Here is a 24,882-nt window from a genome sequence, read left to right as displayed (position 1 = left end):
AGCCTCAAAACTCCCCTCCATCGACGACCCCGACCCCGAACCCGCCGACTCCAAAAGCGGCGGCTGCAGCGGCAGTGTCGGCGGGGGCATGCCCAGCACCCCACCACGTATCGTCGCCCGCCCGCCTACCATCCCCCGGCGGTTACGCCCCGTGCGTCCGCGGCCCAGCCAGTTTGAGCTTCAGCAGCTTGTTGAGCTCCTCGACCATCTTGTTGCCCTCCTCTTCGTCGCGCGCTGCGGCTGGCGGTGGGCCGCTGTTGCTGCTGTTGCTGCCTGGCACGGCCGCGACGGGGGTCACGCCGACGGAGGCGAGCACGCTCATGCACTGCAGCATGCGGCCGACCATTTCGGTGACTTGCTTGGAGTCTTCGACGTTTTGTTCGCGGAGGCTGCCGATGCTGCCGCCGCCGCCGGCCCGCCGCCGCCGTGGCTGGCGGTGGTATTGTTGGACATGGTGGTGTGAAGGGCGAGGTTGAGGGTGGAGTTGGCGGCGGCGGTGACGGCGTTCATGCTGCTGGGTGTGAAGGGCCGCAGCGGGTGGGCGGCGCTGTCGCTGCCAAAGGAGACGTTGCTGATGGCGCGGCTGCGGTTGCCGCTGCCGGAGCTGTCGCCGAGGAGGGTGCTGCCGGTGCTGTTGTAGCTGGCGACGGAGGGGTCGAGGGAGGTGGCGGTGCCGGGGCGGTATTGCCCAAGCACGCTAGGAAGGCTTGTCGAGGCGTAGTGGTCGGAGGGCGAGTTGGAGAGTTGTTGGTTGATGCTTTGGTTGTGGTAGCCCGGGGACGGGATGGGGAGAGGCGGGGAGCCGAGCGCCATAGAAGCGAGGGATTGGGGGAGGAACTCGAGAGAGAGACGAGAGAACATGGCCTTGAGGGTATCGTAGCGTGGGAGGATAACGATGTCGCGGAATGCGAGAAGGACGAAGCGGCGGACTTCAAGAACTGAGGACGCCGGAGAGACAGTAATGCTATGGCTGCGGCCTGGTTTCTGGGTGACAGTCGATGTGCCATCACCCGTTGAGGCGGCCGCCGGGATACCACCCCAGAAATCGCAGGCTTGCTCCGTGGACATCAGGGGCCCATGGCCTGAAAATTCCAAATCCAACGGCAGGAACACGGCCTGCATGTAGGGAAGAATACTGGTAAAAGTAAAGATCCACAACTCCACGAGCGCTGGGATCAGTCTATCCTCGGGAGTCTTGCGGAGGGTGTGGTCGAGGCTGGAAAATCCCGTTGCTAAAAGCTCCCTCAGGTCGTCCACGATGATATTGGGACTCCGTCGGGCTAGGCAATATTGAATGTGCATCGTAACCACCCGGTTCAGGTCCTCGACCGGCAACCGGAGATCCTCGGCCTCAAAAACGACGAGCAGCTTGGCCTTCAGGAACGGCCAGGCATCGTCATGCGTCATGTTGTTCAGGCCGTACTTGTGGCTGTCAAACGGCTCATTGAGGTAGAGAGTGGAAGCCTGAGTGGCAGAGCCGGAAGTGACGCTGCTTGAACCGGGCCATTCGCTCGTGACGGCACTCGCGGTTTCGTCCAACGACTTCTCCTCCTTCCTTCTCTCCCGAAAGGCACGCCCTCCATGGCGCAGGTCCAATGCGGATTTGAAGCCCGTGGTGTTTGGCCCTGGGCTTTGTGGCAAACTGAAGTTGTAGAGACTACTCGGGGCGCTTGGATCAGCCGGCCGTGAGTTGCTCATGGCGGACGAAAGCGGGAGGTGGTGATCATCCTTGAGTTTGTGCTTCTGACGGGATAAGAAATGATGCTTCTTCTCCTTCTCCTTGCCTTCCTTCTCCGTAGGCATGTCGGCGGGTCGTATTGTCGCAGCTGAAGAGTTTGGTAGGCTGTAGAATGACTGGGAGCTAGATTCCAGGCTAGTAGTGCTGAAGTTGCCACGCTGTAAGTTTGCGAATGCGTGTCCGACCTTTCCCGGGCTAGGGAGCGGCTTGTCTTTGCTATCACTTTTGCTTCCAATTTTGACTTGCCGTGAGAAGAGTTTCACTTTCGATTTCTCCGGCTTTTGGGGTTTCTCAGATGCGGGTGGTGGAGGTGGAGGTTGAGGCTGAGGCGTGAATGATTGCGAGGGTATCCCGGGAGAAGCCTGGGTGGACCTCGGGAAGACAAGGTTGGCGGCGGCCGTAGCCGCGAGAGTATGGTTGCCAACAAGGCCATTATGGTAGTTCTGCCCACCGAAGGCATTATCTCGGGGCACGCTCGCCTCGGTGAGACTCAGCATTGGTGTGTTCAAAGGAATTGAACTGCCACTTGCCCGTTTGGATGGTGGTGGGTCATCCGCAGCAGGTCCCGGCGCGGTTTGTGAGCGTTGTCGAGAGTGTTGTGCCTGTTGCTGCGCCTGCTGCGCTTGTTGCGCTTGCTGCTGCTGGTTTTGGTGTTGCATTACGGCGGCCTGAGCAGCGATCTGGCTGGCCGACATCTCTCGGTGCGCCGGCGGCACGCGTTTCGGAGAGTGGTTCGTGAGGCCGATGTTGGGGAGATTGGACGTGCTTGTCGAGGGGAGGGTGGGCTCGAACAGGCCGGCGTTTTGCGACGTCTTGCGCGAATGGCTGACGCCTCGGCTGGAGAAGGTGGGTGTAACGGGGGAGGAAGTAGTTGGCGGGAGTGTTAGAGGCGAAGGTCCGTTGCGCGGAACAGCGTCGCTAGGTGACTGCGGCCCCGCGACAGAGCGGGCGGCGGAGACGGCGGTCGATACGGTCGGTCGGGAGAAGTTTTGTAGATTGGTGGTGCTGTTGTTGGCCCCGGTTGTGAAGCTTGTGTAGATCGGCGTTGGAGTTGGCGCAGTTTGTCCTCGCGTCTTGTGGATATCCAATGGCGCCGGTTCGTCGCTGGACAGCGAGTCCTGCCGGTTCTGTCGCGTGCGCGAGAGATCAGTTGTACTTGCCGGGTTGCTCGCAGGCAGGGGCGAGAAGCTCCCTGGAGCCCTCGGCGTGGGTCTTGTGGGTTGCATGGGTCTTGATATCGGGGTCGGGGTGAAGGAGGAGGTGTATCACATCTTGGCTCAACGGTCCGGATTCGGCGGTTTGCGACGCCTAGCCCTGCTCAAGAAGCCATGCCCTAGAGCGGTATTCGAGTGTTCGATGTTGTCGGGGTCGAGGAATGGTTAAAAGATTGATCGTCTAATTTAGAACTATTGTTCAAAAGAAAGGTATCGTATCGCTACAGAGGAGGTTCAAAGAATACGAAGCACGGGGAACATGGAATGGAAGTGTGCAAGACATGGAAATGCGGCTGCGCAGGGCAACCCAACCAACCCACCGTGTTGGTGTCAATTCGTCATCCCTTGCTGCAGCTGCAGCGACAGGACGCCACTCAAGCATTGTTTGGCCCAGCGACGGCCAAGGAACAGGGGAGGGGCAGTTCTGCAACCCCGCAGCCCGCCAAGTTCCTGGCGGGGCATTGCTGGACACTGGATGTTAATTGTCAACACACCCATATAGGTAGCTCCCAAAACTATCACCAACAAAACAACCAACTTTGATCGATGAAACGACGACCATCCACTTCACCGCCGCCGCCGACCTCGCACCCTAACAGCAGGTATTCTACCGAAACAAACAACCCTCCCAGACCCCCAAAAAGAACCTCCACAATGACCGCCCAACAACAACAACAACAACCCACCCTCTCCGCAACCTACACCTCCACCACCAACGCGCCCTTCACCGTTTCCCTTACCCTCCCCTGCGCCGCCGACAGCACAACTCTCGAACACAAGACCAAGTACCTTTCCGAGCTTCGGCAATCGGTGATATCCGCCCAGGGGCAGATCAACCGGGAGCTCACGGCGCGCATGGAGGAGGACAAGGCGCGGGAGGCAAGCACAGCGAAGGCCAACGGGACCAAGGTCGTCGACGACGAGAAGGAGGAGGAGAATTACGGCGAGGAGGTGCAAGAGGAGGAGGAGGATTAGAAGTGGGTTGAAACCAACCAACAATTTGGCCAAGGGGCGAGGTGGGCTCAGAGGTTAAGAAGGGGTATCCATCTGCGTTCGTTGAATCCAGTTCTGCCTGCACTACATGCGCCTGCCAACAGCCCGGCATAGCCAGGATGAGGTCCGGCCATCTTATATTATAAAGAAACACAACACACAATCACCCGCTAGTCCGCCCCCACGATCCAAACCCCGACCGAATACTCTCCCCCGCCGGCGAGAGCGCCCTCGCCCCCGACCCATTAACACCCGCACCCGCACCCGCCGCCCTCAAACAACCATAATGCACGACTGTATTATCCGGCAAAACCGCCACGACACTCCCGCCAATCCGCTTATGACACACGCCACACACCCGCTCCTCCGAAATCACCCACGCGCCGGTTACGACCACCGCCCTGCGCGCCGGGGACGCCGTCGCCGAGGAACAGCAGCTCCTGACTGGCAAGCAGAGCCGTCCTGCGCAGGCCAGCCAGCACGCGTGTCTCGTTGACCGCGCTGTTGGCGCTGCGCATGCGGCCCCGGAAGTACGACTCCAGCTGCCCGACGGGGAGCTTGTCGGGCACGAGGGATAGGGTGGATGTGGCTGGGAGGCGCGAGCCGTGTTTGGAGAGGAGGTCGAGGGCCGGGGCGAGGTTGGCGCTGTATTCTGGTGGGGGCGTCAGGTAGAGGGAGAGGAGGGTGTGGTAGATGGAAGGCTTTTCTTCAGTTGTGGTGGGCGGTTGGTGGGAGGGGTTGGCTTGTTGGGGTGCTGGGGTGGGGGGTTGAGGGGGTGATTGTTGGGTTTTGTGGATTTGGTTGCAATATCTGTGGAAGAAGAGGTTAGTGAAAGGTGATAAATACCAGGAATAGAAGTGGTGGATCATACTCTTCGGCTTTGGCGTAGTCCTGCATCTTGAAGACGTAAATCATAAGTGCCTGTCTGTGCTGTCCCATATTGCTGAGCACGACGGCTTGCGCTTCGTAAAACGGTGGGTCTTGGTGAACCGGTGTTAGTCCAAAGCCCAGGTCAAGAGTCCCGGATTTCAATACTCACCATCTTTGGGGAATTAAGCCCCCTCGCCTTGCCCAAGCCGGAATTGCTTGCTCTCTCTCAAGAACTTGACTAGCCGCTCCCAGAGGGGCATCCCACTCCTTCCCCCCTCTCCTTCTCCTTATCCAGCAGCTGGCTTAATGAAACAGCTCGACTAGCAGATCATGGAAGTCGGGCGTCATGTCATTCAGCTCGTTGATGATATGTTCTAAGTATTGGATCTCCAGCCCAATATCAACGCCATCCAGAAAAGCCAAAACTTTATCTCTCGGTAGTGTCTCGGCATTTTCAGAATCGGCAAGGAATACCTCCATGCCCAGTTCCGGGTCTTTCCTGAGCGTCCACTCAGAGAACTCCAGAATCACATCAATCATCTCGGGCGGCAGGCCCTGCAGATACATGACAGTCCGCTGGGGACCGTGCAGGCCCGGGGCGGCGTCGTCGGGCTCGTCGGGGCTTCCAAAGCGGCGAAGCAGGCTCAGGGCCTGGTGGTGCAGCTTCTTGCCGTAGAAGAAGTCGACGAGCTCATTGAAGCGGTTGTGCTCGACCAGGCGCTCGTTGACGACTTCCGGGTCGCAGAAGTTGGGGATGCGGAACAGCGAGCTGGCCAGCGTCGGGCGCGAGTACATGAAGGCGCGGAATAGGGTCGTGTCGAGCACCCGGAAAGTCGACTGTAGGTCGCGCTCGAGCTGCTCATCGCTCTCATCTGAGGACGAGAGGAGGAGGGTCTTGAAGGCGTCTTCGGTGGAGCCGGATTCCGACTTCCGGGGTTTAAGTTTACCTGTGGTTGGGTCGAGGACGCGTTGGAGTCGTGTGCGGGCGCCGGCGAGGTAGCTGTTGAGCCCCAGGACAGCAGCCATCAGGTCTTTCTCGGCCTGGGCCTGTTCGTCCTTTGGTTTGCCCTTGATGCTTGCTGTCTCGTCGTCGGAACCCTTCTTGGAAGAGGCGATGCTGGCTGTCTCGGGGTTGAGTTTCCGGGTGCCCATGAGGTATTTAGCAAACCCACCGCCGGCTCTCGTGGGCGAGGCCACTTCGGCTGCGATATCGGGTTTTGTCTCTTGGTCTTCGCTCCCTTTCCCGTTGGCACTGTCGTGCTCGGAATCGTCCTGCTTCTCTTCCTCGACTCCTAGCTCTCCAGCGATAATCTTGGGAAACAGCCTGAGTACCCGTTCCGGCGGGGCATCGACTTCGTCCTCATTGAACAGATCCATTGAGTCGCGGTACTTCTTTTGGCGAAACAAGAGCTCTGCTTTTTGCATCTTGACTTCCCGCAACGTTGCCGTCTTGTTTTTGAGCAGCGCATCTTCTAGCATGCCTAGGATGCTGATTGCCTCGTCGAGTCTGCCGTTCTTAACTAGCTCATCGATCTGGGAGTCGTAGTCCGTGGCGTCCATCCTCCACACCACCCTCTCGCTCAAGACATGGAATCCTTTGCCGGCGTGTGCCAAACTCACGGTCGGCGGCGGGAAATGAAGTGATGCGGCACCAGGGAGACTGATGGTTTGTAACAAACTCAGGGTATCGGGGTTCCGGACCTCGAGGCTCCCTTTCGCAGGCGGTTGGAGCGCTAATATGTAAGGGTAGCTGTACCCAATCCCCTCTGGCGCCGCCTGCCATGGAATCTGGCGCTTCTCGAGTGCCTTCCCCGAGTCGTCGATAAACAGGGTGTTGATATCCTTCGCGAGGAGGAGCTCCCCTTCCGCCAGTTTGGCCGATAGCGGTTTTGGCATGTAACCACCAAGGCCCATGTACCCCATGCTGGCAGCGCCCACGGCGCCAAAACGCCCTTGCCCACCAGCCGCGTTCCCAATAGCCCCAGGTCCAACAATATCCTCGACACTGCCAGTCTCCACATCAACCATGACGTATCCACTGTTCATGCCGCAGACGACCTTGGTCGCATTCGCCCAAGTGATGGATCTAATGGACTCGGCCAGCATAATCTCTGCCACATCCGGTGACAGCTCGCTCTCGTGCCATGACCATAGCAAGAGACGGCGCTTGACAGAAACGGCAAGCCGCGAAATGATCTCGGGGATGCCCGTGTCCGGGTCTTCGACGACGTTGCTCGTCACGGCAAACGTGGAGGCGTTCTTGGTACGGGCCAGCGGGGCCTCGATGGGCTCGAAGGTCTGGGAGTCGTGGATGGAAATGGCGTAGTTGGAGAGCGATACGAGGATGTTGGCCTCTTTTATTATGGCCAGTTGTTCGATGGCGCGCGTCGAGAACTTCTCTACCTCTCGCAGGAGGTCGGTCGGCTTAGCCGCCTTGGGCACGGGCGGTGGCTGGCCATCCTGAGAGGTTACGGGAGTAGGACTAGCAGGATCGGTAGAGCTGGCAAGACCGGTGCCTTCGACTTGCACCTGGGCGGCTAATGTGCTGTTGGCGGACTTCGAGTCGGGCCCCGTGTCGCGCTTCGTGTCGGGTGGAGTGGTGGGCTCATTAACTCGATAAATGCGCAGGGAGCCTGTGTTAAGCCCAACGAGAACACGGTCGCCTAGATATTCCAGTCAGTTGGATGCCGTGAGAAAGTTGGGATCGAAAATAAGGCTACCGTAGGCAAGGATGGACTCGATCTTAGACTTGTCCCGTTGCTTGAGCTCGATGATCGGTCGAGCTGTAAATGCGGACAGCATGGCGGCCGCCAGCTCATTAGGTTCGTGCGGTTGACGAAATTATCGGTACATCAGGGGCTGTCGGGGCCGCCGTGTCACGAGAAGCTGCTTATTGTTGATATTGCGAACTTGGGATGGATTCGAGGGTTGCTCGTGCCTGCCGCGGCCTTCGCTGGCCGCATGACGGCATCAGGCGGCCAGGCGCGGCGGTTGGGGCGAGCTCGCGAATGAGATAAGGGTTAGGGTCTATTAATGGAGTTTCACACTCAATCCCTGCTCTCTCTACAATGGAAGCTCTTTCCCTCAATATTTAGGATTACCGTCCAGTGACAATTGAATGAATTTGGTGTGCTGTGGTCTCAACCAACTAAAAGATGGTTGGTGTTTTGAAATACGTATTTGATAACCCAATCTCCTAACAACTTGGATCAGGAGGGGGAAGACCCGTTCAAGTTAGTTATTTAACCTTGATCTATAGAGCCGTGTATCCTCCGGTTTTCAAGCTCAACTTATTCACGAAACAACTCCACTCGATATAAGATGCTTGGTATAGCCCGCTTAGCATTTGCCTTGTATCACGACCACCTTGAGCCTGATAGGCATAGGGGACCTAAAAGTCGGCCCCAAGTCATTTCTCAACTAATCTCACTGGCACTGAGGCACAAACGTATTGAAATCAAAATCAGGAGAAAACAACTAAGAATCTATCGTTTTCTATCTCTGTAAGCCAAACCCATCTATAAACTCCTATTCCAAGAGCATCCCACCCTTCGAGGTATCATTAAGCAACCCGAATTCGAGGATTAAACCACGCTAAAAAAACAAATCCCTTGCGCCCATCACAGGCTATCACTCCCCGAATCAGTCCCCGGCCGCACCTTTTCCGCATCGGCTGCCGCCCTACGCTTCGCGGCCTTCCAGCCCGCAGCCAACCACGTCTCGCCACCGACCACCAGGCCGGGGTGAAAGACCGTCAGGAGAATGCAGGCCAACGCAATCATGGTTCCCTCGAGCACCATAAAGGTGACCTCGTCGTTGGCCAACGGGCCGTTGAACCCTTCCGAGAGCTCCGCGCACCGGAAGACGGAGCGCACAAAGATAAAGACACCCGTGAGCAACATGGCGACCAAAAACCCAGGCTGGAACGAACGCTGCGCGCGCAGATCCGCAAAGGCCGGGTTGAGGGCCGAGGTCGGGGTGGAGCGGACGCGGATCCAGAAGTCGAGGCAGAGCACGCCGAACAGGGCCAGGGCGACAACCTGCCAGGCGACGCCCGCGATCATGGTGTCGACGCCGGCCCTGAGCGCGGGTGAGCCAAGCTCGGAGATGGACGCGACCGCGCCGCCCGCTGCTTGTAGGACTAGTGCTACGACGTCGCATCCGATGAAGATGTATGTGTACACTTGGGCGGGGAGGCGCGCGCGGTCGGGCGCGTAGATGACGACTAGTCGCGAGAGGCTGAGGTAGATGCCCGCGGCGAGGAAGGCGGGCGCGATGGTCAGGCAGACGAGGTACCTGGAGGGAAAACGGGTTAATCATATGCCGACCGGACCGGAGATGAAAATGGAATCAAATAAAGGGGGGAAGAAAGGCAATGTAAGGGGTTTGGGAAAAAGCGAGAACTTACATAATAAAATACGAGTCGGTAAACATGTTGTCACGCATCAAGATCCTCGCAATGTACCCCAGAAGCTCGAGGAGGATCCCGCCCGTCATGCCGATCAGGTAACCCCAGGTCTTGTGGCGGATACCCAGGTAGATTTGCGGAAGTAGACAGAGCCCAAAGATGGCGGCGAACAGGGCGTTGCCGGCCAGCGAGGGGTAATATGACATGACACCGAAGTGGAGGCCATTGAGCTCGAGCGGGCAAGTACACGACGTGCATAGCCTGGGGTTTTGAAGCAGTGTCAAGTTGAACGTCTCAAGCGTGACGCCGCTCCAGTCGGGCTCGCCCGTTGCGCAGACCATGGTGTTGTAGTTAAGGGGGGGATGCTCAAGGTAGTCAGCGGGTGGTGTGTAAGTAGGGAGGTATGTTGTTGCGGTGGGTTCTCGTCTCTCTTTCTGCCTCTTTTTCTGTCCCTGAAGCTCGGTTGAGGCTAATCCAAACAATGCCCGGGGCCGAGGAGGTATGGGCTGGGAATTCAGAAGGTTCAATGCGGTCCCGGCGACTCTCAGGGGTTCAATGTTGATGTGTATGTGGAATGGGGAAAGAAAGTTCGAGTGTAAGCAAGAATAAGTAGGTATATAAGTATCTATCTAGGCAAACCGATGGTTAGGGGTTTCACTGTCGACCGTTTCATTTTCATAGCCCCGACTTCCTACGGCGTTGAGATTACCTATGGGCTATGCTCGTATGACGCGTCATCCAGCCGTTTCTTAATTCGATAATTATTGCTGAGCCTCATCCGTTTCAAGGTCTAACTTACCATGTAAACAGAAAAGCAGTCCGAGCAGGATGACGACCCGCCTTGGCGGCTCCTTCAGCTCAGCTCAATTTTAGAAAGGGCAGAGACGCGGCCTTCAAGGGCAACAACACGACCAATCAATCAAGCACATTGTCGTCATCATCCTCGTCCCCTGGATTTACACTAGTATTCGTCAAATGACGGGCCCGGGAACGGAGACACGGAGCAATTCAGATATCAACCTCCGTTCTTCCTTCTTTTTTTCTTCTTTTTTTGGTCTCTTTTCCTTCTTGTTTTCTTTTCACACTCTTTCTCTTTTCTTCTTTTTATCTTTTTTAAAAAATAAAATAAAAAAAAGGTTTAATCAGCCGGTCATGCCTCATTCATCTGCTTCCCCATTGAATGCTATTCTCGATGGCCCCGTCTGCTGCACGTTCAGAGAAAATCGACTGGTTGAAACAGCCTAACAGGTCGGCTCTCCGCCCGGTTCTCCCCTTGTGCTGCGAGTCTGCGGCACTGGCCTCGTGGCTCATGGCTCGTGGCTCGTTGCTAGACATTAGGTAGCCTTGCCATAAATTCCCATGTCTGTCCTAGTTCTTGTGTTTTGGTCAGACGGCACTGGAAAAGACCTCGATACTACCTGGGGTCGTGGGTCAAGGCGGCACGTGGAAGGCTTGTCTCAAATCCCACGCGCTTCTCCAATCCTGGAGACCGACTGAGCCACGGGTTTGGGGTCAAGGCGATACAAAGGGTTAGGGTTGTACCAGCGGTGAGAGGCTGATAGGCGCTTGTACGTAACGTATCGCGGCCAAGCCCATAATGTACGTAATTACAACACTTATGCCCCCCAATTTTACGGTTTCAGCGCTGGGATCACTGTCGCCAAGGCGTTCCAGGCTCCCGACCACCCAACGGGGGGTGGAGTCGCGGTGCGTAAGTGGGGCGGGTTGATGCCGTATTATCGCAATGTGCGCTGCAGATTGGGGAACCGAGAACCAGTCAACTTCTGCACCATTCATCGAGTCTACGGATGCCCTCGAGGCAGAATCATTGAAAATTCTACCCCCGTCCGCATTCTCGTCCCCCTCCCCAAACCGACCCGCTGGTCTTCGCGCGCAGCAGGCAGCCGCATCGACCGGACAAACACCTCCAGGCAATCTCGACAGGGGAGGGAGCCCGCAGCGTACCACGTCCGACAACCCATCCGACAACCCGTCCGACCAGATCGAGTTACAGCCATATCCGACCGCGGCCGAAAAGTACCGCGACTTTGCCAACGAACGCCAGCGCCTGTACGACATCAAGCGGGCCGAGAAGCGCAGGTGGCTCGAGCAGCAGGACGAAATGAAGTTCTCCCATAGCATCCAGTTCAATGCTGTTCCAGATTGGAGCAATCACTACATTGCTTATAGCAACCTCAAGAAGCTGTAAGGGGACCTTGGAACCTACCGTGGTTTATCGGAGGGCTTGATGCGCTAACATGTCGCCCCAGAATATACCAGCTCGAGAAGGCCATCCACCAGCCAGCGGGCGACGCCGAGTCCCGGCCGCTGATACAAGACGATAATCCCGAAGCCGTCTTTGGCCGTGCCCTAGACGTGGAGTTGGAAAAGATTACCTCTTTTTATGTCCTCAAAGAGAATGAGCTATTCGATGAGGTAGATCTCCTTCTTAAGGATGCCGAGGAATTCGAGGAAGAGGCTGGCGTCATCGATGAGGCTCGCCCACCCTCTCGGCCTCTCGAGAGGACAACTTCCAATCCGGGGCGGCTACGGAGAGGCAGCACGCGTAGCCAGCTCTCCACCGAGGATGGCATGGAGGAGGACAGCGATGAAGAAGGAGACGAAGAGACGGGTCTCACTAGCAAGAGACGGAGCAGAAGTTTGGGAGGGCGCGGGGGTATGCGGAACTCGATGATGGCCTCGACCGATATGACAGCGTCAACCGACTTCACGCGGTCGGTGCGGAGAATGAGCATGAACTACGACGACTACGCTGAGCAAGCCGCCCTATTCTCATCGGGGATCATGCTGAAGAAGCGGATGATCAACATCTACGTCCAGTTGTGCGAACTTAAATCGTATATTCAGTTGAACCGAACCGGTTTTAGCAAGGTTTTGAAGAAGTTTGACAAGATCATCGACCGCCGGCTGAGGCCCAAATACATGAGCACATTTGTCGACACCGCCTACCCCTTCCGTGCCGATACCACAAGGGGTTTGGAAGAGCGCATCACACAGATGGTGCAAGCATACAGTGTGATCGTCACCCACGGTGACTCAGAAACGGCAATTCGGGATCTCAGATCCCACCTGAGAGAGCACGTCGTATGGGAACGGAATACAGTCTGGAGAGACCTGATCGGGTTGGAACGGCGAGCCGAGGCTGCTAGTCTGGGCCATACCCTTCTTGGGGTTGACGCTGATGCCCAGAGGACGCGACTGCAAGGCGATGATGAGATCGTATTGCCGACCAAGGAGATAACGACTCCCCTGGGCCGCCTTGTCTGCCCAACCTGGCTGCTCACGTCGACGACACTCACTCTTGTCATCATAATCGCGCTCTTCTTCGCGATCCTCTACACTCCCATCATGGAGAAAGCCGAGCAACAGAACTGCCTGGCTATGCTGGTGCTCGTCAGCTTGCTCTGGGCCACCGAGGCGCTGCCGTTGTTCGTCACGTCGCTGCTCATTCCTTTCCTATGCGTCGTCCTTCAAGTCTTCCGCGACAAGGAGAAGCCGCACGCGAGGCTGGGCTCTAAAGACGCCACCGCCGCCGTCTTCGCCGCTATGTGGACGCCTGTCATCATGCTCCTACTCGGTGGCTTTACTCTCGCAGCGGCGCTCTCCAAGTGCGGCATCGACAAGCGCATCGCCACCTTTGTCCTCAGCAAAGCCGGCACGCGACCTAAGACGGTTCTCATTGCCAATATGGCCGTGGCTGCCGTCGCCAGTATGCTGATCAGCAACGTCGCGGCACCCGTTCTTTGCTTCGGTATCATCGAGCCCATGCTCCGCAACCTGCCCGCCGGCTCCCCCATGTCCAAGGCCGTCATCATCGGCATCGCCCTGGCCTCCAACATCGGCGGCATGCTCTCCCCGATTGCTTCGCCGCAAAACGTCGTTGCCATCGGCATCATGGAGCCGCCGCCCACCTGGGGCCAGTGGTTCTTCATTGCCCTCCCCGTCGGCATTATCTCCCTGTTCTTCATCTGGCTCTTCCTCCTCATCGCGTTCAAGCCCGGCCGCGGCACCACCATCGTGCCCGTCCGACCCGTGCGCGACGAGTTTACCGGCGTCCAATGGTTCGTCTCGGCCGTGACCATCGCCACCATCGGCCTGTGGTGCGCCTCGCACAGCCTAGAGAGCGTCTTCGGCGACATGGGCGTCATCGCCATCATCCCCATCGTGCTCTTCTTTGGCGTCGGCATCCTGACCAAGGAGGACTTCAACAACTTCCCCTGGACCATCATCATCCTCGCCGCCGGTGGCCTGTCCCTCGGCAAGGCCGTCAACTCGTCCGGCCTGCTGCACACCGCCACCCGCGCTATTACGGAGCACGTCGAGGAGTACAGCTTATACGGCATCCTAGTTGTCTTCTCAAGCCTGATCCTCGTCATCGCCACCTTCATCAGCCACACCGTCGCCGCCCTGATCATCCTGCCGCTCGTGTACAACGTCGGCAAGGGCCTGGACGAGCCCCATCCCAACCTGCTAGTCATGGCCGGCGTGCTGATGTGCAGTGCCGCCATGGCCCTGCCGACGAGCGGGTTCCCCAATATGAGTACGTCGTCCCTCCACTCTTTCTTTCTCCCCTCCCCCCTCCTCACCAAACAACAACCCCCAACCCCCGTAACTAACACAAACCGCACCTGCAGCCGCCATCATGAAGGAAGATCCCGCCGGCCAGCGCTATCTCAAGGTCAAGCACTTCATCCGCGTCGGCGTGCCCAGCAGTATCATCTCGCTCGTCGTGACCGTCACGGTCGGGTATGTGGCCATGCGCGTGACAGGCATGTAATCGCAAGAGGCGGGTGACACTCAGCCGGTGGGTGAAGGGAGATAACAGTGGTGGGGATGGGTTGATTGATTGATGGGTGGGTAGGTAGATCTGGGTTGGAAATTGGAAAGGCGCGGACGGGTGGGAAAGGGAGGGGATTGCATCTGTTACATTACGTCGCAAAGTACATGTCTGCATGGGAGGAGTAAGTTCTGTTGGTTTGAAGAGGGCGTCTCTTTTTTTTTGGTTTGTTCCTCTCTTTTTTCCCCCGTCCGAAATACCCGCGGATAGAATAGTTTTCAGCTGGTTGGTGCGGGCCTTGGATGCGGCTAGACATACCATACCGACAATGGCTCCTGAGGAATTGATAATTCGTTGTGTGGAGTTTCTTCGACTGCGTTTTGTGTTGTGGCTTTCATGCGATGTAGGGGGGCTCAATGCTATATATTCAATCCCCATTACTTCGTACCCATGTCCAAATGATTGAGTTGATCATGTCACACATTATACCACTAAGTTCCCTTGTCCCTTGCCCTTGGTCACCGTCTTCCGAACCCCCTCCTGATGATATCAAACTAATAAATAAATGGGGTATCAAGCAGCACGGTGTACGGTATTTCTTAACCACCCACGATTGCCGAGAAAAAAAACCCAAGCCCAGCACCGGAGAGGAAACCATCGAAAAAGTCCTAAACACATCATCCCACTTGTTGCGGGAACCACCACCGATTCTAGTTATCCCTAGTCTCAAACTGCCGCGGCAACCTCCTTCGTAGCAGGAGTAGTCGGCGAGATCGGCCCGCCCCCGCCACCGTTGGCAGCACCATGTGCGTGACCGTGTTGCCCGAGCGACAAGACCTTTTGCAGGCTTCTTCTAAACAGCGCCTTCCCCGAGGATCCAGCGCCCTCGTCGGAATGGGAATGGGACTGCGAGTGGCCCAGCCCAATTTCCTTGACCTCCTGCGTCGCCGCCGCCGTCGCCGCCGCCGTCGCCGCCGTGCTAGCCGTCTTGGTTGCGGCACCGCCCGAGCCACTAAATAGCCCGACGAGGCTCAGCCTCCTTCCCGACCCGGAACCCGCCGCTGCGTTCTTGTTCCGCTGCTTCTGAGCCTTCCATTGGCGCATGGCAATGACCTCGGCGTTCGGTGCTGGGACGGGGGCCGGGACTGTGTATATGGCTTTCGGGGGCCATTCGCCGTCGCGTTTCCAGCCGACAACACAGGCGCGCAACATGTCAGCGAGATTGACGGGACAGGAGGGTTGTTGGCTCTGAGTGACGACTTTATCGTAGAGGGAGCCGTACATGACGGCTGCATCAAAGAGCGCCATGGAGTTTGTGTGGAAGAAGTGTCAGCGACGGGAACGATGGTGTGGACTGGATGAAGAATAGCAGGGGCGCTAGAGTCTTGCGAGACTGTCCTGTGTGCGCCCGCGGAGTCTGAATCGGAGGCAGTCGTTGTGGATGTGCGAGTCGTGGTTGGGGAAATGGGCGAAGTTGGCCCGGACGGCGAGCTGGAGGTGATGACGGCGGTTTGGGAGACCGACGACTGTGTCTTCTGGTGCCTCCAAAAGAGGCGACGAGCGGAGGAAGGTGAGGCGGGACTTGCTGGCTTTGGCTTCAACCGTACCGTTTTTGCGCCCGTCCAGGCGTTGCGGCGAGCTTCGAAGCATGCCAGCCCAGGGTTCCATTTTATCTCATCCCGCACAGCTCTTCTCCGGCATGCGCGCTTATTTTCGATGGAATTGTGGACAGCCGCTCCAACGGCCTCCGGACTGTCAAAGCGAAAGGGGGAGGCTGAACTTTGAACCGGCCCATCGTCGTCTGATAGATCCGACGTCCATTCTGCCCGTGGCCGGAAGTGCATAGGATCTTCCGAGATGGTGCTGTACACGGACGCTGCGTCTGACTCGGAGTCGGCCTCTTCCCCTGGATCCCTTGGGACTTCATCATCGGTTGCCGCTAACGGCGGGGTGGCGTATTGTACGACGTCACCAGTTGCCCGGTTGCCCTCCCCTTGCACGGTGGCTGGGGTTTCTGTCGGAGTCGGTTCCGAAGCCACCACGGACGGCCATGTGAATTGCCAGTCGTTTCGAATCTTTTCGCCAAGGTACTTCTTTACGGCTTCCCTATTCCTGGTCTTGTCTTTACTAACAAGGTCGGCGTAAGGATCTGGGGGTGGTGGGTCGCCCTGGGGAAAAGAATTGCGGAATTTGGTGAGGGTCGTCCTCGGCGACCTATACAGATCTGAAAAGATCATGGTGGATGGAGTTGTGTCGAGAGAAAGCTCAGGAGCGAGGTGATCGCCACCGGTGGGCGCGCGTGACGCTTCTGGGGTAGCAGCCTTTATAGGAATTGGCGGCGCGGGGAGTTGGAGCTCGCCCTGAGTGTGCGGGGCGACCAGGCCTGGAAGTGGTATGATGGTCTCGCCAAGCAGGCCGGGACTGCCTAGACCTGTTGAAGGGGGTGCGTGCAAGCAAGGGTTAGTGATCTGCGTAGTTAACTTGGAGGCCAAGCTGCCGTGACATGTGCGCCTGCAGCCTCGTGCTTGGCCGACTGTCGGGAGGGCCCAGAAGCTGATGAAGTTGCACTCAATCCACAGTCGCGATGCTTGGCAATTGCGGGACATGTGGGATATTCCCGGGGGATCAAATAGAAAAGAGGAAAACTTTGAAAGGCGAGGAGGATGCTCTGGTTCGTCAAGCGAGGCCAAAAGAGGCAAGCTCGTGGCAAACTTGCAAAGTCGCCTAGACCGCTTATAGCGAACGAAAGAAGGAACGACGAGTGACATACCGGGTTCATCGAGTCCAGGGTTTTGTGCTGCCTGCGAATTCGGATTCACCGTCTGGGTATGACCCAGCGCGCCCAGCTGTTGAGGGCAATGGCAACCGCCAGCTTCGGGGGCGTCCGTGGCGTGTTGGCTGTGTCCACAACCGAGTCCGTCCTTCTTTAACAGAGGGCCATTTAGGTCAGGGATCAGCACTTTGTCGGATGGTTCGAGGACCTCTGATGAGATCAGCGGCCCGTCCTCGTCGCTGTGCATCCTGTTCCGCGTTGTGCTCAGCTTGGTCTGCTGCTTGCGGATTGGTCTGTCGAGCCTGGTCCAAGACTCCGAATCTGGGGAATGGCGGCAGGGTCCGACGCCACCTTTGCTGCCCGGTCCTGTCAATGCCCTGTCAATTAAAGTCGCTTGACAATTCAAAGACACACAGCTTCCCGCTTTCGGCTTCGAGTGTCTTCTTCCGTCTCGTTCTCTGTTCCTTAGCCTGGCGACCTAGTACTTTGCGTGACTAGGGTTGAACTAAAATAAAAATAAAAAAAAGATGTCAGACAAGACAGCCTCCGAGTGAGTGTGTGCTTGCTTGCTTGATGTTGAAAAAAGCGTCGGCGGCAGTGAGCCGGAGGTGGCGCCAGGGTGTGGATACAGGGTTTCCTGTGCGGGGGGGCTGTCCGTTTTCGACGATCGTGTGACCAGGATCGAGGTTTCTCAGGACTGCACGCGATCCCTCACTTTCAACGGGTGCGACCAATCATTCTATCCCCATATGCGCGCCTGCAGGGAGCTGTTCACAGAGAGTATCATTCGACCATGGGGAACAAACAGCCCATCCACTCCATGTTTATGATTCAAAACCCCAAATCCGTCCGAAATGCACCTTCACAAATGCTTCTTCGCTTGTCCTCTTGTCCTAGTATAATCCGTACAATTCAAACATTCAGCTTGCGGCAAGGGGGTCTCGGAAGGGTCTAGCCTCTGTGGGGAATCTGCAGCTTTCCGATGCATGCATCTCGATACCTTCTCCACTATCACAAGCGACAGCCGGCGGCGATGGGCGGTGAAGCAGGCAAGCCGACGGCGCACGACTCCGTTGGCCGGCCGAGTCGAGCTAGAGACAAGTTCTGTGTGAGATGATATGCTGTGCTCTATCGGCCGACAGGCCCTTGGATGAAAACTTGTTCTACAGTTTGATTCCCCGCGGAGATGACCGCCAGATCACATTCCGACGCACTTCCCCCATTGTGTTGAAAAAGTACATGTGTGTACATGCCCACTGCACTGTTCAACAGTGGCGCCCGATCGCCCTCACAGGATTTGACATGGACTCCCACCTCACTCCGCAGCAGAGCTCCCACCAGTAGCAGTTCGCCTCCAGCCACTACACTAACGGTGTCCCCAAATATCCCTCGAGCGACCAAGGCCCCACCACAATGACCAAAGAGCTCTAATGCATGTCGTTGATAGTGACATGTCGTTTCGCATTACGACTGGCGGTAGCCCACCCCCGTGACGAGGGCTTATTTCCGCCAAAATGCAAGATTCCGAGTGCCTCTCCGTGCCAATCCCAACTTTGCCGTCATTTCCGCTCACAGAGAAACCGCAATCTTCAAAAGGAGACCAACCATTACCATATACTCGTCCCTGTCCCAACCCAGCCCCCACCCCTAACCCTACACCATCTCCCCCCCTTACCGACTGCTCGCCGGAAAGCTCCTTGTGCTCAACAGCGCCCCCTTGACGCGCCTGATATTCTCCTTGGCCCGCTTGATCTCGTCGTCCGGCTCGTTCTTGTTCGGGCCGCCGTACATGGAGAAGTTGCCGACAAAGTCGGTCGCGGCCGCCGCGTTGAGCTTGTCCACGTCCTGTTGCAGCACGTCCATGACCGTGTGCACGTCGCCCAGCGTCTCGGTCTGGTCGCCCACGCTCTCGTTGAGCAACTTGAGCGCGGCCGTCAGGCGCGCGAGGCGCTGGCTCTGGTGGGTTGTGGGTGCTTCCTTTTGTTGCGAGTGGTGTGCGTACTGGGGGTTGGGGGACGAGGGGAGGGAGGTTTGGATGCCAATGTCCCGGTGGAAGAGTTCGGTCGGGTCGTCGTAGCTGCTAACCACGTCGTCATCGGTGTGCTTTTCGGTGGCTTTGGCGTCTTTCGGCTTGGACTCTGGGATTTCGGAGACGACTGTCTCGAGTTTGGCGACGAGCTTCGCGAGGTCTTGGTTGGCCGTGTCGTGGAGCGAGATGCGCGCTTCGGTGAGTGTGTGGACCATTGGCTCGACGACGAACTTGCTTGCGCCGTAAACGATGGTGGACAAGCCGCCGAAGGCATATAAGGTGTTGAGGAAGCGATTGACCGTAACCAAAGGTGGTGGCCGTTCGGGTTTGGTTAGGAACTCGGGATATGTTACGATTGGTGGTCGGTCTTCCTTCTTAGACAGCGGCGGCTCTATCCTTTCTTCTGGAATCTGGAGTTCGAAGCCCCGTCAGTTTAAGTCTGCGATGGCCAGCATGGCCGAAACATACCGAGGGTTGGGATTCTTGCCGCCCATCCTGGGTCACCTCGTTTAACAGTCCCTCTATGTCACTGTCTGCTAGTCCCTTGCTCTTGAGGAATTCGGCTTTGCGTTCTGGTGTTGTATTCTGCACCTCTGCATCTTGGAGAAACTTCTTTGCCTGCGCGAGCGTCTCTTCGCGCGGGGTGGTCTGCTCAGCCTCGGGAGATGGAGAGGGAGCTGGTGCAGCACCTTGTTGATCTTGCGGTTTGGACAAGACTTCCTGTTTGTTCTCTTCCTCGGATTCGCCCATTGTCGTGAATGTTGAAGCAATCTAGGATGTGACCTTTCGCGCGCGTACGGGTAATGGTAGAGAGAGCAAAGTAGTGTTTGTTAGGCTCGGTCCTCGACTGGCAATTCGGGGTTTGTAACAGCTCGGGACTGCCGAGGCTCGTCTCCAGCGGTAATTGGGTTACTGGCCCGTGCATCCCAGCCGGTTCGTGGGGCATCATGAGCCGACAGTCCCACCTAACTTACAGACCCCGGCTCCCTGGCCCAGGGGCCCACCAGCCCATCATGCCGCGGTGGCTATGGTCTCGCGAGACAGCCTGGGCCAGCCTTGTGAATGTGAGATCCAGGGTGAATGTTGGTGTTTTGTTATCAAACCGCCAATTTGGCACCACGCTGGTTGGAACCGCTGTCCCATATACATTCGTATACCTGTCTTGATATATATTATCTACCATTACGCGGCCAGTCACTCTTAATAGCCGGCTTGGTTTGGCTGTCTGCACCCTCTTGAAAAAGCCAAATCCACCAGAAACATCGCTGTGTTTGGTACGTACACAATCTTCTCTCAAGTCATTGGAAATGGTATCTGAGTTTGAGAGGAACACACCACCTGGGAGTATACTAATTTCAGATGACCTTCTTTTCCAGAGCTTCCGGAGATAAACCTCGATAGTCCCACCATCAGTCGCAGGCTACAAGCTGAAAGCGACATCGATCCAGATCAATCGGGACATCCGAGTCCAGCCACAACCGAATCTGACCACCCAAAATGTGAGTGATCTAAAGCAGTGTTAAGCCAAGTCTTCCAATGCTGCGGTGAAAAGGGGCTGCGCGACTGCGGGCTGTTTCTGTTGTGAGATGTGGTCACCATCTGCGACGCGCAAGTGTCAAGTTGACGAGGGGTGATGATGATGATGGGACGAGACCAAGCCTGAAATGCAGTGTCGTGTCGCTGCAGCCATCAATCACGGCTTTGATTGCTTGTGAAACCTACCGTCATACCAAACTGTGCCGGCTGTGCCTCGACGTCCATCCGACAACAACACAAAAAAACGAGCAAGAAAAAGCATCCAAGCCAAAGGCTGCACGCGTTGTTCAACGCCAGCGCCAGCGACACTTTTCAGACTCTCGGGACAGAAACCTGCAGGATCCGGATAGCGAATGCCGGGTTGCAGGCGGATCTCGCGCTTGGCTGGCTTGATCTGTGTGTGGGCACGCGGCTTGATTTGATGCCCCTGTGGCTTCTCTCCATTGGCACGCTGGGCTTTGATTGAACCTTCTCGCCACGGCAAGCTTATTCGAACGACACGCCCGATATGCCTGATGCCCCGGGCCATCTCTGAGCCAGATCCCCCACATCACTCGGACCCCGGCACAGACAAACGGACAATACCATCTCCTCCCTCGCACTACATCTCGGGCTTCCACCGCCACCATCAACACAACAACCACCATCATCATCAACATCACCACCCGCCATCATCACCGCTTAAATCACACTTACAGCATCTGCGTCTCCCAGACCGGGAATAGACACATCACATCACAACACAACAGCAACAACAGCAGCAGCAGCAGCAGCAGCCCCTCCAAAACCAGCATCATGTCTTCGCGGCCCCGTCGCTCGGCCGCCCAGCGCGCCACCGTAGCAATCACTGACATGGCCGACAGAGACCGAGAACCCACCGAGCAACAGCAGCAGCAGCAGCAGCAGCAGCGCACCATGTCATCGCGCAGCTCCCGCCGCTCGGGGAACGGCTTCGCCTCCTTCTCCCGGGGGCCGACCTCATCATCCCCGGCGAGCAGCAGTCCCGGCGGTAATGGTGGTGGTGGTGTCGGTGGCGGCGACCCCAACAACCAGCACATCCACCTAACCGTCAAGCTCCCCTCCAGCAAACTGCGCCAGGCCACCAGTAGCGGCGCGACCGGTAGCAGCAGCAGCGGCAAGCGCAAGTCGGCTGGTGGCAGCGTGACGGCCGCTGGTGCGGGTGGTGGTAAGGGTGGGGTGGGAGGTGCTAGCAAGCGGACGAGGGGCGGGAAGAAGAGCTATGTGATTGAGAGTAGCGAGGATGAAGAAGATGAGGAGGAGGAGGAAGAGGATGATGACGAGGAGGAGGAAGATGACGAGGAAGAAGAGGATGATGATGGGGATCGGTCGGTGGAGGGGTCCGAAATCCAGGTCGTGCCGCGGAGCTTTACCAAGGCCGAGAACGACGACGAGGATGACGACGAGGATGAGGAAGAGGACGACGATGAGCAAATGGAGGACGTTGGCGAGGACGATGCCGAGGGCGACGACGACAGAGACGACATGGATGTTGACGCTGAGGGCGAAGACGACGATGCTGACGCGGATGGAGACGTCGACATGGACGCCACCCCCGCGCCGAGGCCCCCGGCTATCAAGATCACCAAGCCTGCCAAGAGCACATCGACTCCTAGCAAAGGGAGAAGCGCGGCTGTGGCAAGGCCCGTCGCTAGAGACACAGCCATACTGAAAGCCCGGGCTGTCAATGATGAGGAAGAGGATGACGACGAGGAGCTGAGCGAGCTCGAGAGCGAGCCTGAAGACGTCACTGTTGAAGTCGCCAACGGCGAGGAAGACGCCGAAGGCGACGAGGACGAGGACGTTGATGCCGAAGGCGAAGAGGAAATTGAGGTGGCGGACGAGGACGCCGAGGGCGAGGATGACGTGGAGCTCATGAGCGGCGAGGACGACCTCAGCCGTGCTGACACACCCGACCTATCCAAATTGACCGCCCGCCAGCGGGCCAAGTTGGGCGATGTTTCGCACGAGTACATGAAACTATCCGATGGTAAGGACCCCGATTTGGTTCCCCCCTCGCTGCGGCGGATTCTAACAGAACACAGAGGTCCAAGCCAAAAAGCACTTCACCGCCGAGGAACTCTCGATGCGCCGCGCCGAGATGGCCCGGCGTAGACGCAACCTCAGCGACAAGCGCAATGAGGAAGTGAAGGTAACATTTGCCCCGCCCTCTATCACCACCTGGATACATGAGACTAATATCAAATCCCGCAGATGGAAACCATCAACAAGCTCCTCAAAAAACAGGCTCCGAAAACCACGCGCAAGAACGCCGCCCTCATGGCCGGCGGCGACGAGACGCCCGACTCGGACGGCCAGCGCGTCGATCCCATGTTTGTCCGCTGGGTGAGCACTAAGACGGGCAACAGGGTGGGCGTGCCTGATGATCTGCTCACTGGCCCCGTGGGGGAGGTGTTCAAACCTAGCGGGGAGGGACTTCGGGGGAAGATGGTCGAGGAGGTGTCTTGATTCCGGACGGGGGGTTGTACGCTTGGGAGGGTTGCTTTTGCTCAATAGTATAAGAGCGTTTATTGGCGTTTTTGGGGACTGGCACACGAAAATGCTGTGTCGTTATTGATGGTCTGGTAGTAATATATCGGGTTTCTTTACATTGGGGTCGCACTTTACATGTTTGGTGAGGGAGGGGTATATTGTGCTCCAGTCGTTACATCTCCCTGTTATTTTATTTTATTTTTGCCCAGCGTTGAAGTACACTACACCCTCATTTCCAAGGAGACTCTTATTAAACCAAGCTAACCGTTTGTTTATTATTGGGCTAGGGTGCGGTTCTTCCCCCTGGGTCTGGCCTCAGGTAGGCGAAGAGGGCAACTTTGTCGGCAGTATCTGCCAGCCATGTAAAGTACCTACGCTACCTCCCTGTCTTTAAGTGGAAGTTGCTTGACTATTTCCGTCTGGATTCCTTGGGTAAATGATCGTAGGGGAGCTAAAATGGTTGAAAGTGGCACAACAGTGCCGGTGTTCTTCTACTCCTACCGTGCCTCTGCTCTCAACGCTTCAGGGGAGGTTGGGAATATGTGAACTAAGAATTTTGCAGCATTCCCGAGCAATACTTTGGGGGGTAGTTAAGTTGGCAGGTTATCGTTGCCTCCAGCCACCGTTTCCCACTTCTTCCTCTCGTGGTTTCTGAATTGACCTTCTTTTCCCAACACTCTACCACCAACTTCGATCTTCAACGACTGAGATTCTGCTTCCAACTTTCCTCTCCAGTTGATATCAACGGGGAGAATACTTCCCTGGTCGGTTCGGTTTTGGCTGCCTAACTTCTTGACCGCGCGTTCCGTTTCTCTTACTCGGCGGTTCGCAAACCCGGCCATCAAGTACGAGATAATCCGCTCTCACACGCGATTTTTCCGTTTCTCGCGTTGGCTTCGCGATTTAAAAATTTTCCTTTCCCTCAAGCTCTTCTATTTCTGTTACCCCTCTTCGTCTTTACTGCTCGAGCGATCTCGCACTTCGCTCAACCACTTCATCAAAACCACCACCAGTTCATCGCGCGTTTCGCCGCCGAATATGCGGCATTGATCAAGTTATCGACTCGATAAAAAAATGTCTTCTGCTGCCAGCCCGGTCGCTGGCGGTGGTTCTGCTACCACCAAGCAGTCAGGCACTGCTATTGTTGTAAACGACGAGCTTGTCTCATACCCTGCCCGTCCTGTCTCTCAGTCCAATTATGAGTTGAAGGTAAGTGTCACTTGGATGATCGATCTGACATGACCAGCTTGCTAATTTTGACAATCAGGAATATGCCTCTCCCGCTTACACCACGCCCGTTGATCAGGGTGTTGGTGTTGAGCATGTCGACAACAACAACGATGACAGTTGCTCTGACGTTGACTCGCTTTTTGGCGACATCAGCAATATGAATGAGTATTTTGAGAACGCTCTTGAGAACGAGAGCAACGGCAATGGCAACTCACTGCCCGAGGACAGCGACCACACGACTTCTGGCTCTGAACAGGTCAAAGCCCCCGAAACGCCAGTCGAGAGAGACCAACTCCTCTCGCAAGTATGGCGAGCTGACTGGCTCGGATGACTGCAAGCCTATCCCGGTGACGCACGACTTTTTGACTTCCCCAACGACCATCGACGAATCCACCAATGCAGTTACAGATCCCCATGAGGAATTCCATGACAATGACAGAGTTAGCAACTCCGCCATCACTGTCAACCAGGCCACCATTGGCAACGGTGACCACCACAGCGGCACAATTCCCACAAACAGCTTCAACAACAATATTCTGTTTGGCCCGGAGCTACAAAAGGCACTATTCAACAAACGGCGAGGCTTCGGCTGACCCCAAACTCCCCGACTCAGAAAATACCAGTGGCCTCCTCCCTGGCGGCACCCAGTCTGCCCAGGCGACCCCCATCATTGCCGAGAGCAGGTCACAGCGGCGACCCACCCCCAACCCCGGCTGGCATACCTATTCAGCATGTCATTAGGTACGGAGGGGTCTCGTTTGATGTTTCCAGTTATGTGAGTA

General features: G+C 56.8%; 9 protein-coding genes across 9 annotated transcripts; 4 read left to right on the top strand and 5 right to left on the bottom strand.

Moving 5' to 3' along the window:
- Window positions 1-318: 318 nt before the first annotated feature.
- CHGG_07991 (uncharacterized protein) lies at window positions 319-2,964 on the bottom strand (the record flags this gene model as incomplete). The annotated part of the gene is made up of 1 exon (XM_001225646.1): window positions 319-2,964. The coding sequence occupies one exon, from the start codon at window positions 2,962-2,964 to the stop codon at window positions 319-321; it is 2,646 nt and encodes an 881-aa protein (XP_001225647.1).
- A 642-nt stretch (window positions 2,965-3,606) lies between these two features.
- On the top strand, window positions 3,607-3,927 carry CHGG_07990 (uncharacterized protein; the record flags this gene model as incomplete). The annotated part of the gene is made up of 1 exon (XM_001225645.1): window positions 3,607-3,927. The coding sequence occupies one exon, from the start codon at window positions 3,607-3,609 to the stop codon at window positions 3,925-3,927; it is 321 nt and encodes a 106-aa protein (XP_001225646.1).
- Window positions 3,928-4,283: 356 nt separating this feature from the next.
- On the bottom strand, window positions 4,284-7,617 carry CHGG_07989 (uncharacterized protein; the record flags this gene model as incomplete). Its single annotated transcript, XM_001225644.1, has 4 exons — window positions 4,284-4,755; window positions 4,817-4,842; window positions 5,137-7,478; window positions 7,536-7,617. The coding sequence occupies 4 exons, from the start codon at window positions 7,615-7,617 to the stop codon at window positions 4,284-4,286; spliced, it is 2,922 nt and encodes a 973-aa protein (XP_001225645.1).
- Window positions 7,618-8,435: 818 nt separating this feature from the next.
- On the bottom strand, window positions 8,436-9,564 carry CHGG_07988 (uncharacterized protein; the record flags this gene model as incomplete). The annotated part of the gene is made up of 2 exons (XM_001225643.1): window positions 8,436-9,111; window positions 9,224-9,564. The coding sequence occupies 2 exons, from the start codon at window positions 9,562-9,564 to the stop codon at window positions 8,436-8,438; spliced, it is 1,017 nt and encodes a 338-aa protein (XP_001225644.1).
- Window positions 9,565-10,967: 1,403 nt separating this feature from the next.
- On the top strand, window positions 10,968-14,021 carry CHGG_07987 (uncharacterized protein; the record flags this gene model as incomplete). Its single annotated transcript, XM_001225642.1, has 3 exons — window positions 10,968-11,428; window positions 11,494-13,784; window positions 13,879-14,021. 3 exons carry the CDS (start codon window positions 10,968-10,970, stop codon window positions 14,019-14,021), a joined length of 2,895 nt encoding a protein of 964 aa, XP_001225643.1.
- Window positions 14,022-14,747: 726 nt separating this feature from the next.
- CHGG_07986 (uncharacterized protein) lies at window positions 14,748-17,041 on the bottom strand (the record flags this gene model as incomplete). The annotated part of the gene is made up of 3 exons (XM_001225641.1): window positions 14,748-15,269; window positions 15,365-16,452; window positions 16,792-17,041. The coding sequence occupies 3 exons, from the start codon at window positions 17,039-17,041 to the stop codon at window positions 14,748-14,750; spliced, it is 1,860 nt and encodes a 619-aa protein (XP_001225642.1).
- Window positions 17,042-18,465: 1,424 nt separating this feature from the next.
- Window positions 18,466-19,573, bottom strand: CHGG_07985 (uncharacterized protein; the record flags this gene model as incomplete). The annotated part of the gene is made up of 2 exons (XM_001225640.1): window positions 18,466-19,233; window positions 19,292-19,573. 2 exons carry the CDS (start codon window positions 19,571-19,573, stop codon window positions 18,466-18,468), a joined length of 1,050 nt encoding a protein of 349 aa, XP_001225641.1.
- A 1,581-nt stretch (window positions 19,574-21,154) lies between these two features.
- Window positions 21,155-22,846, top strand: CHGG_07984 (uncharacterized protein; the record flags this gene model as incomplete). The annotated part of the gene is made up of 3 exons (XM_001225639.1): window positions 21,155-22,367; window positions 22,423-22,529; window positions 22,592-22,846. The coding sequence occupies 3 exons, from the start codon at window positions 21,155-21,157 to the stop codon at window positions 22,844-22,846; spliced, it is 1,575 nt and encodes a 524-aa protein (XP_001225640.1).
- Window positions 22,847-23,944: 1,098 nt separating this feature from the next.
- Window positions 23,945-24,693, top strand: CHGG_07983 (uncharacterized protein; the record flags this gene model as incomplete). Its single annotated transcript, XM_001225638.1, has 3 exons — window positions 23,945-24,079; window positions 24,138-24,356; window positions 24,439-24,693. 3 exons carry the CDS (start codon window positions 23,945-23,947, stop codon window positions 24,691-24,693), a joined length of 609 nt encoding a protein of 202 aa, XP_001225639.1.
- Window positions 24,694-24,882: the final 189 nt, after the last annotated feature.

Source organism: Chaetomium globosum, genomic scaffold (genome assembly GCF_000143365.1).
Source record: "Chaetomium globosum CBS 148.51 scaffold_5 genomic scaffold, whole genome shotgun sequence".
Taxonomy (NCBI): Eukaryota; Fungi; Ascomycota; class Sordariomycetes; order Sordariales; family Chaetomiaceae; genus Chaetomium; species Chaetomium globosum.
Note: the sequence above shows the minus strand (reverse complement) of the source record. Positions and strands in the feature narration are given on the sequence as shown.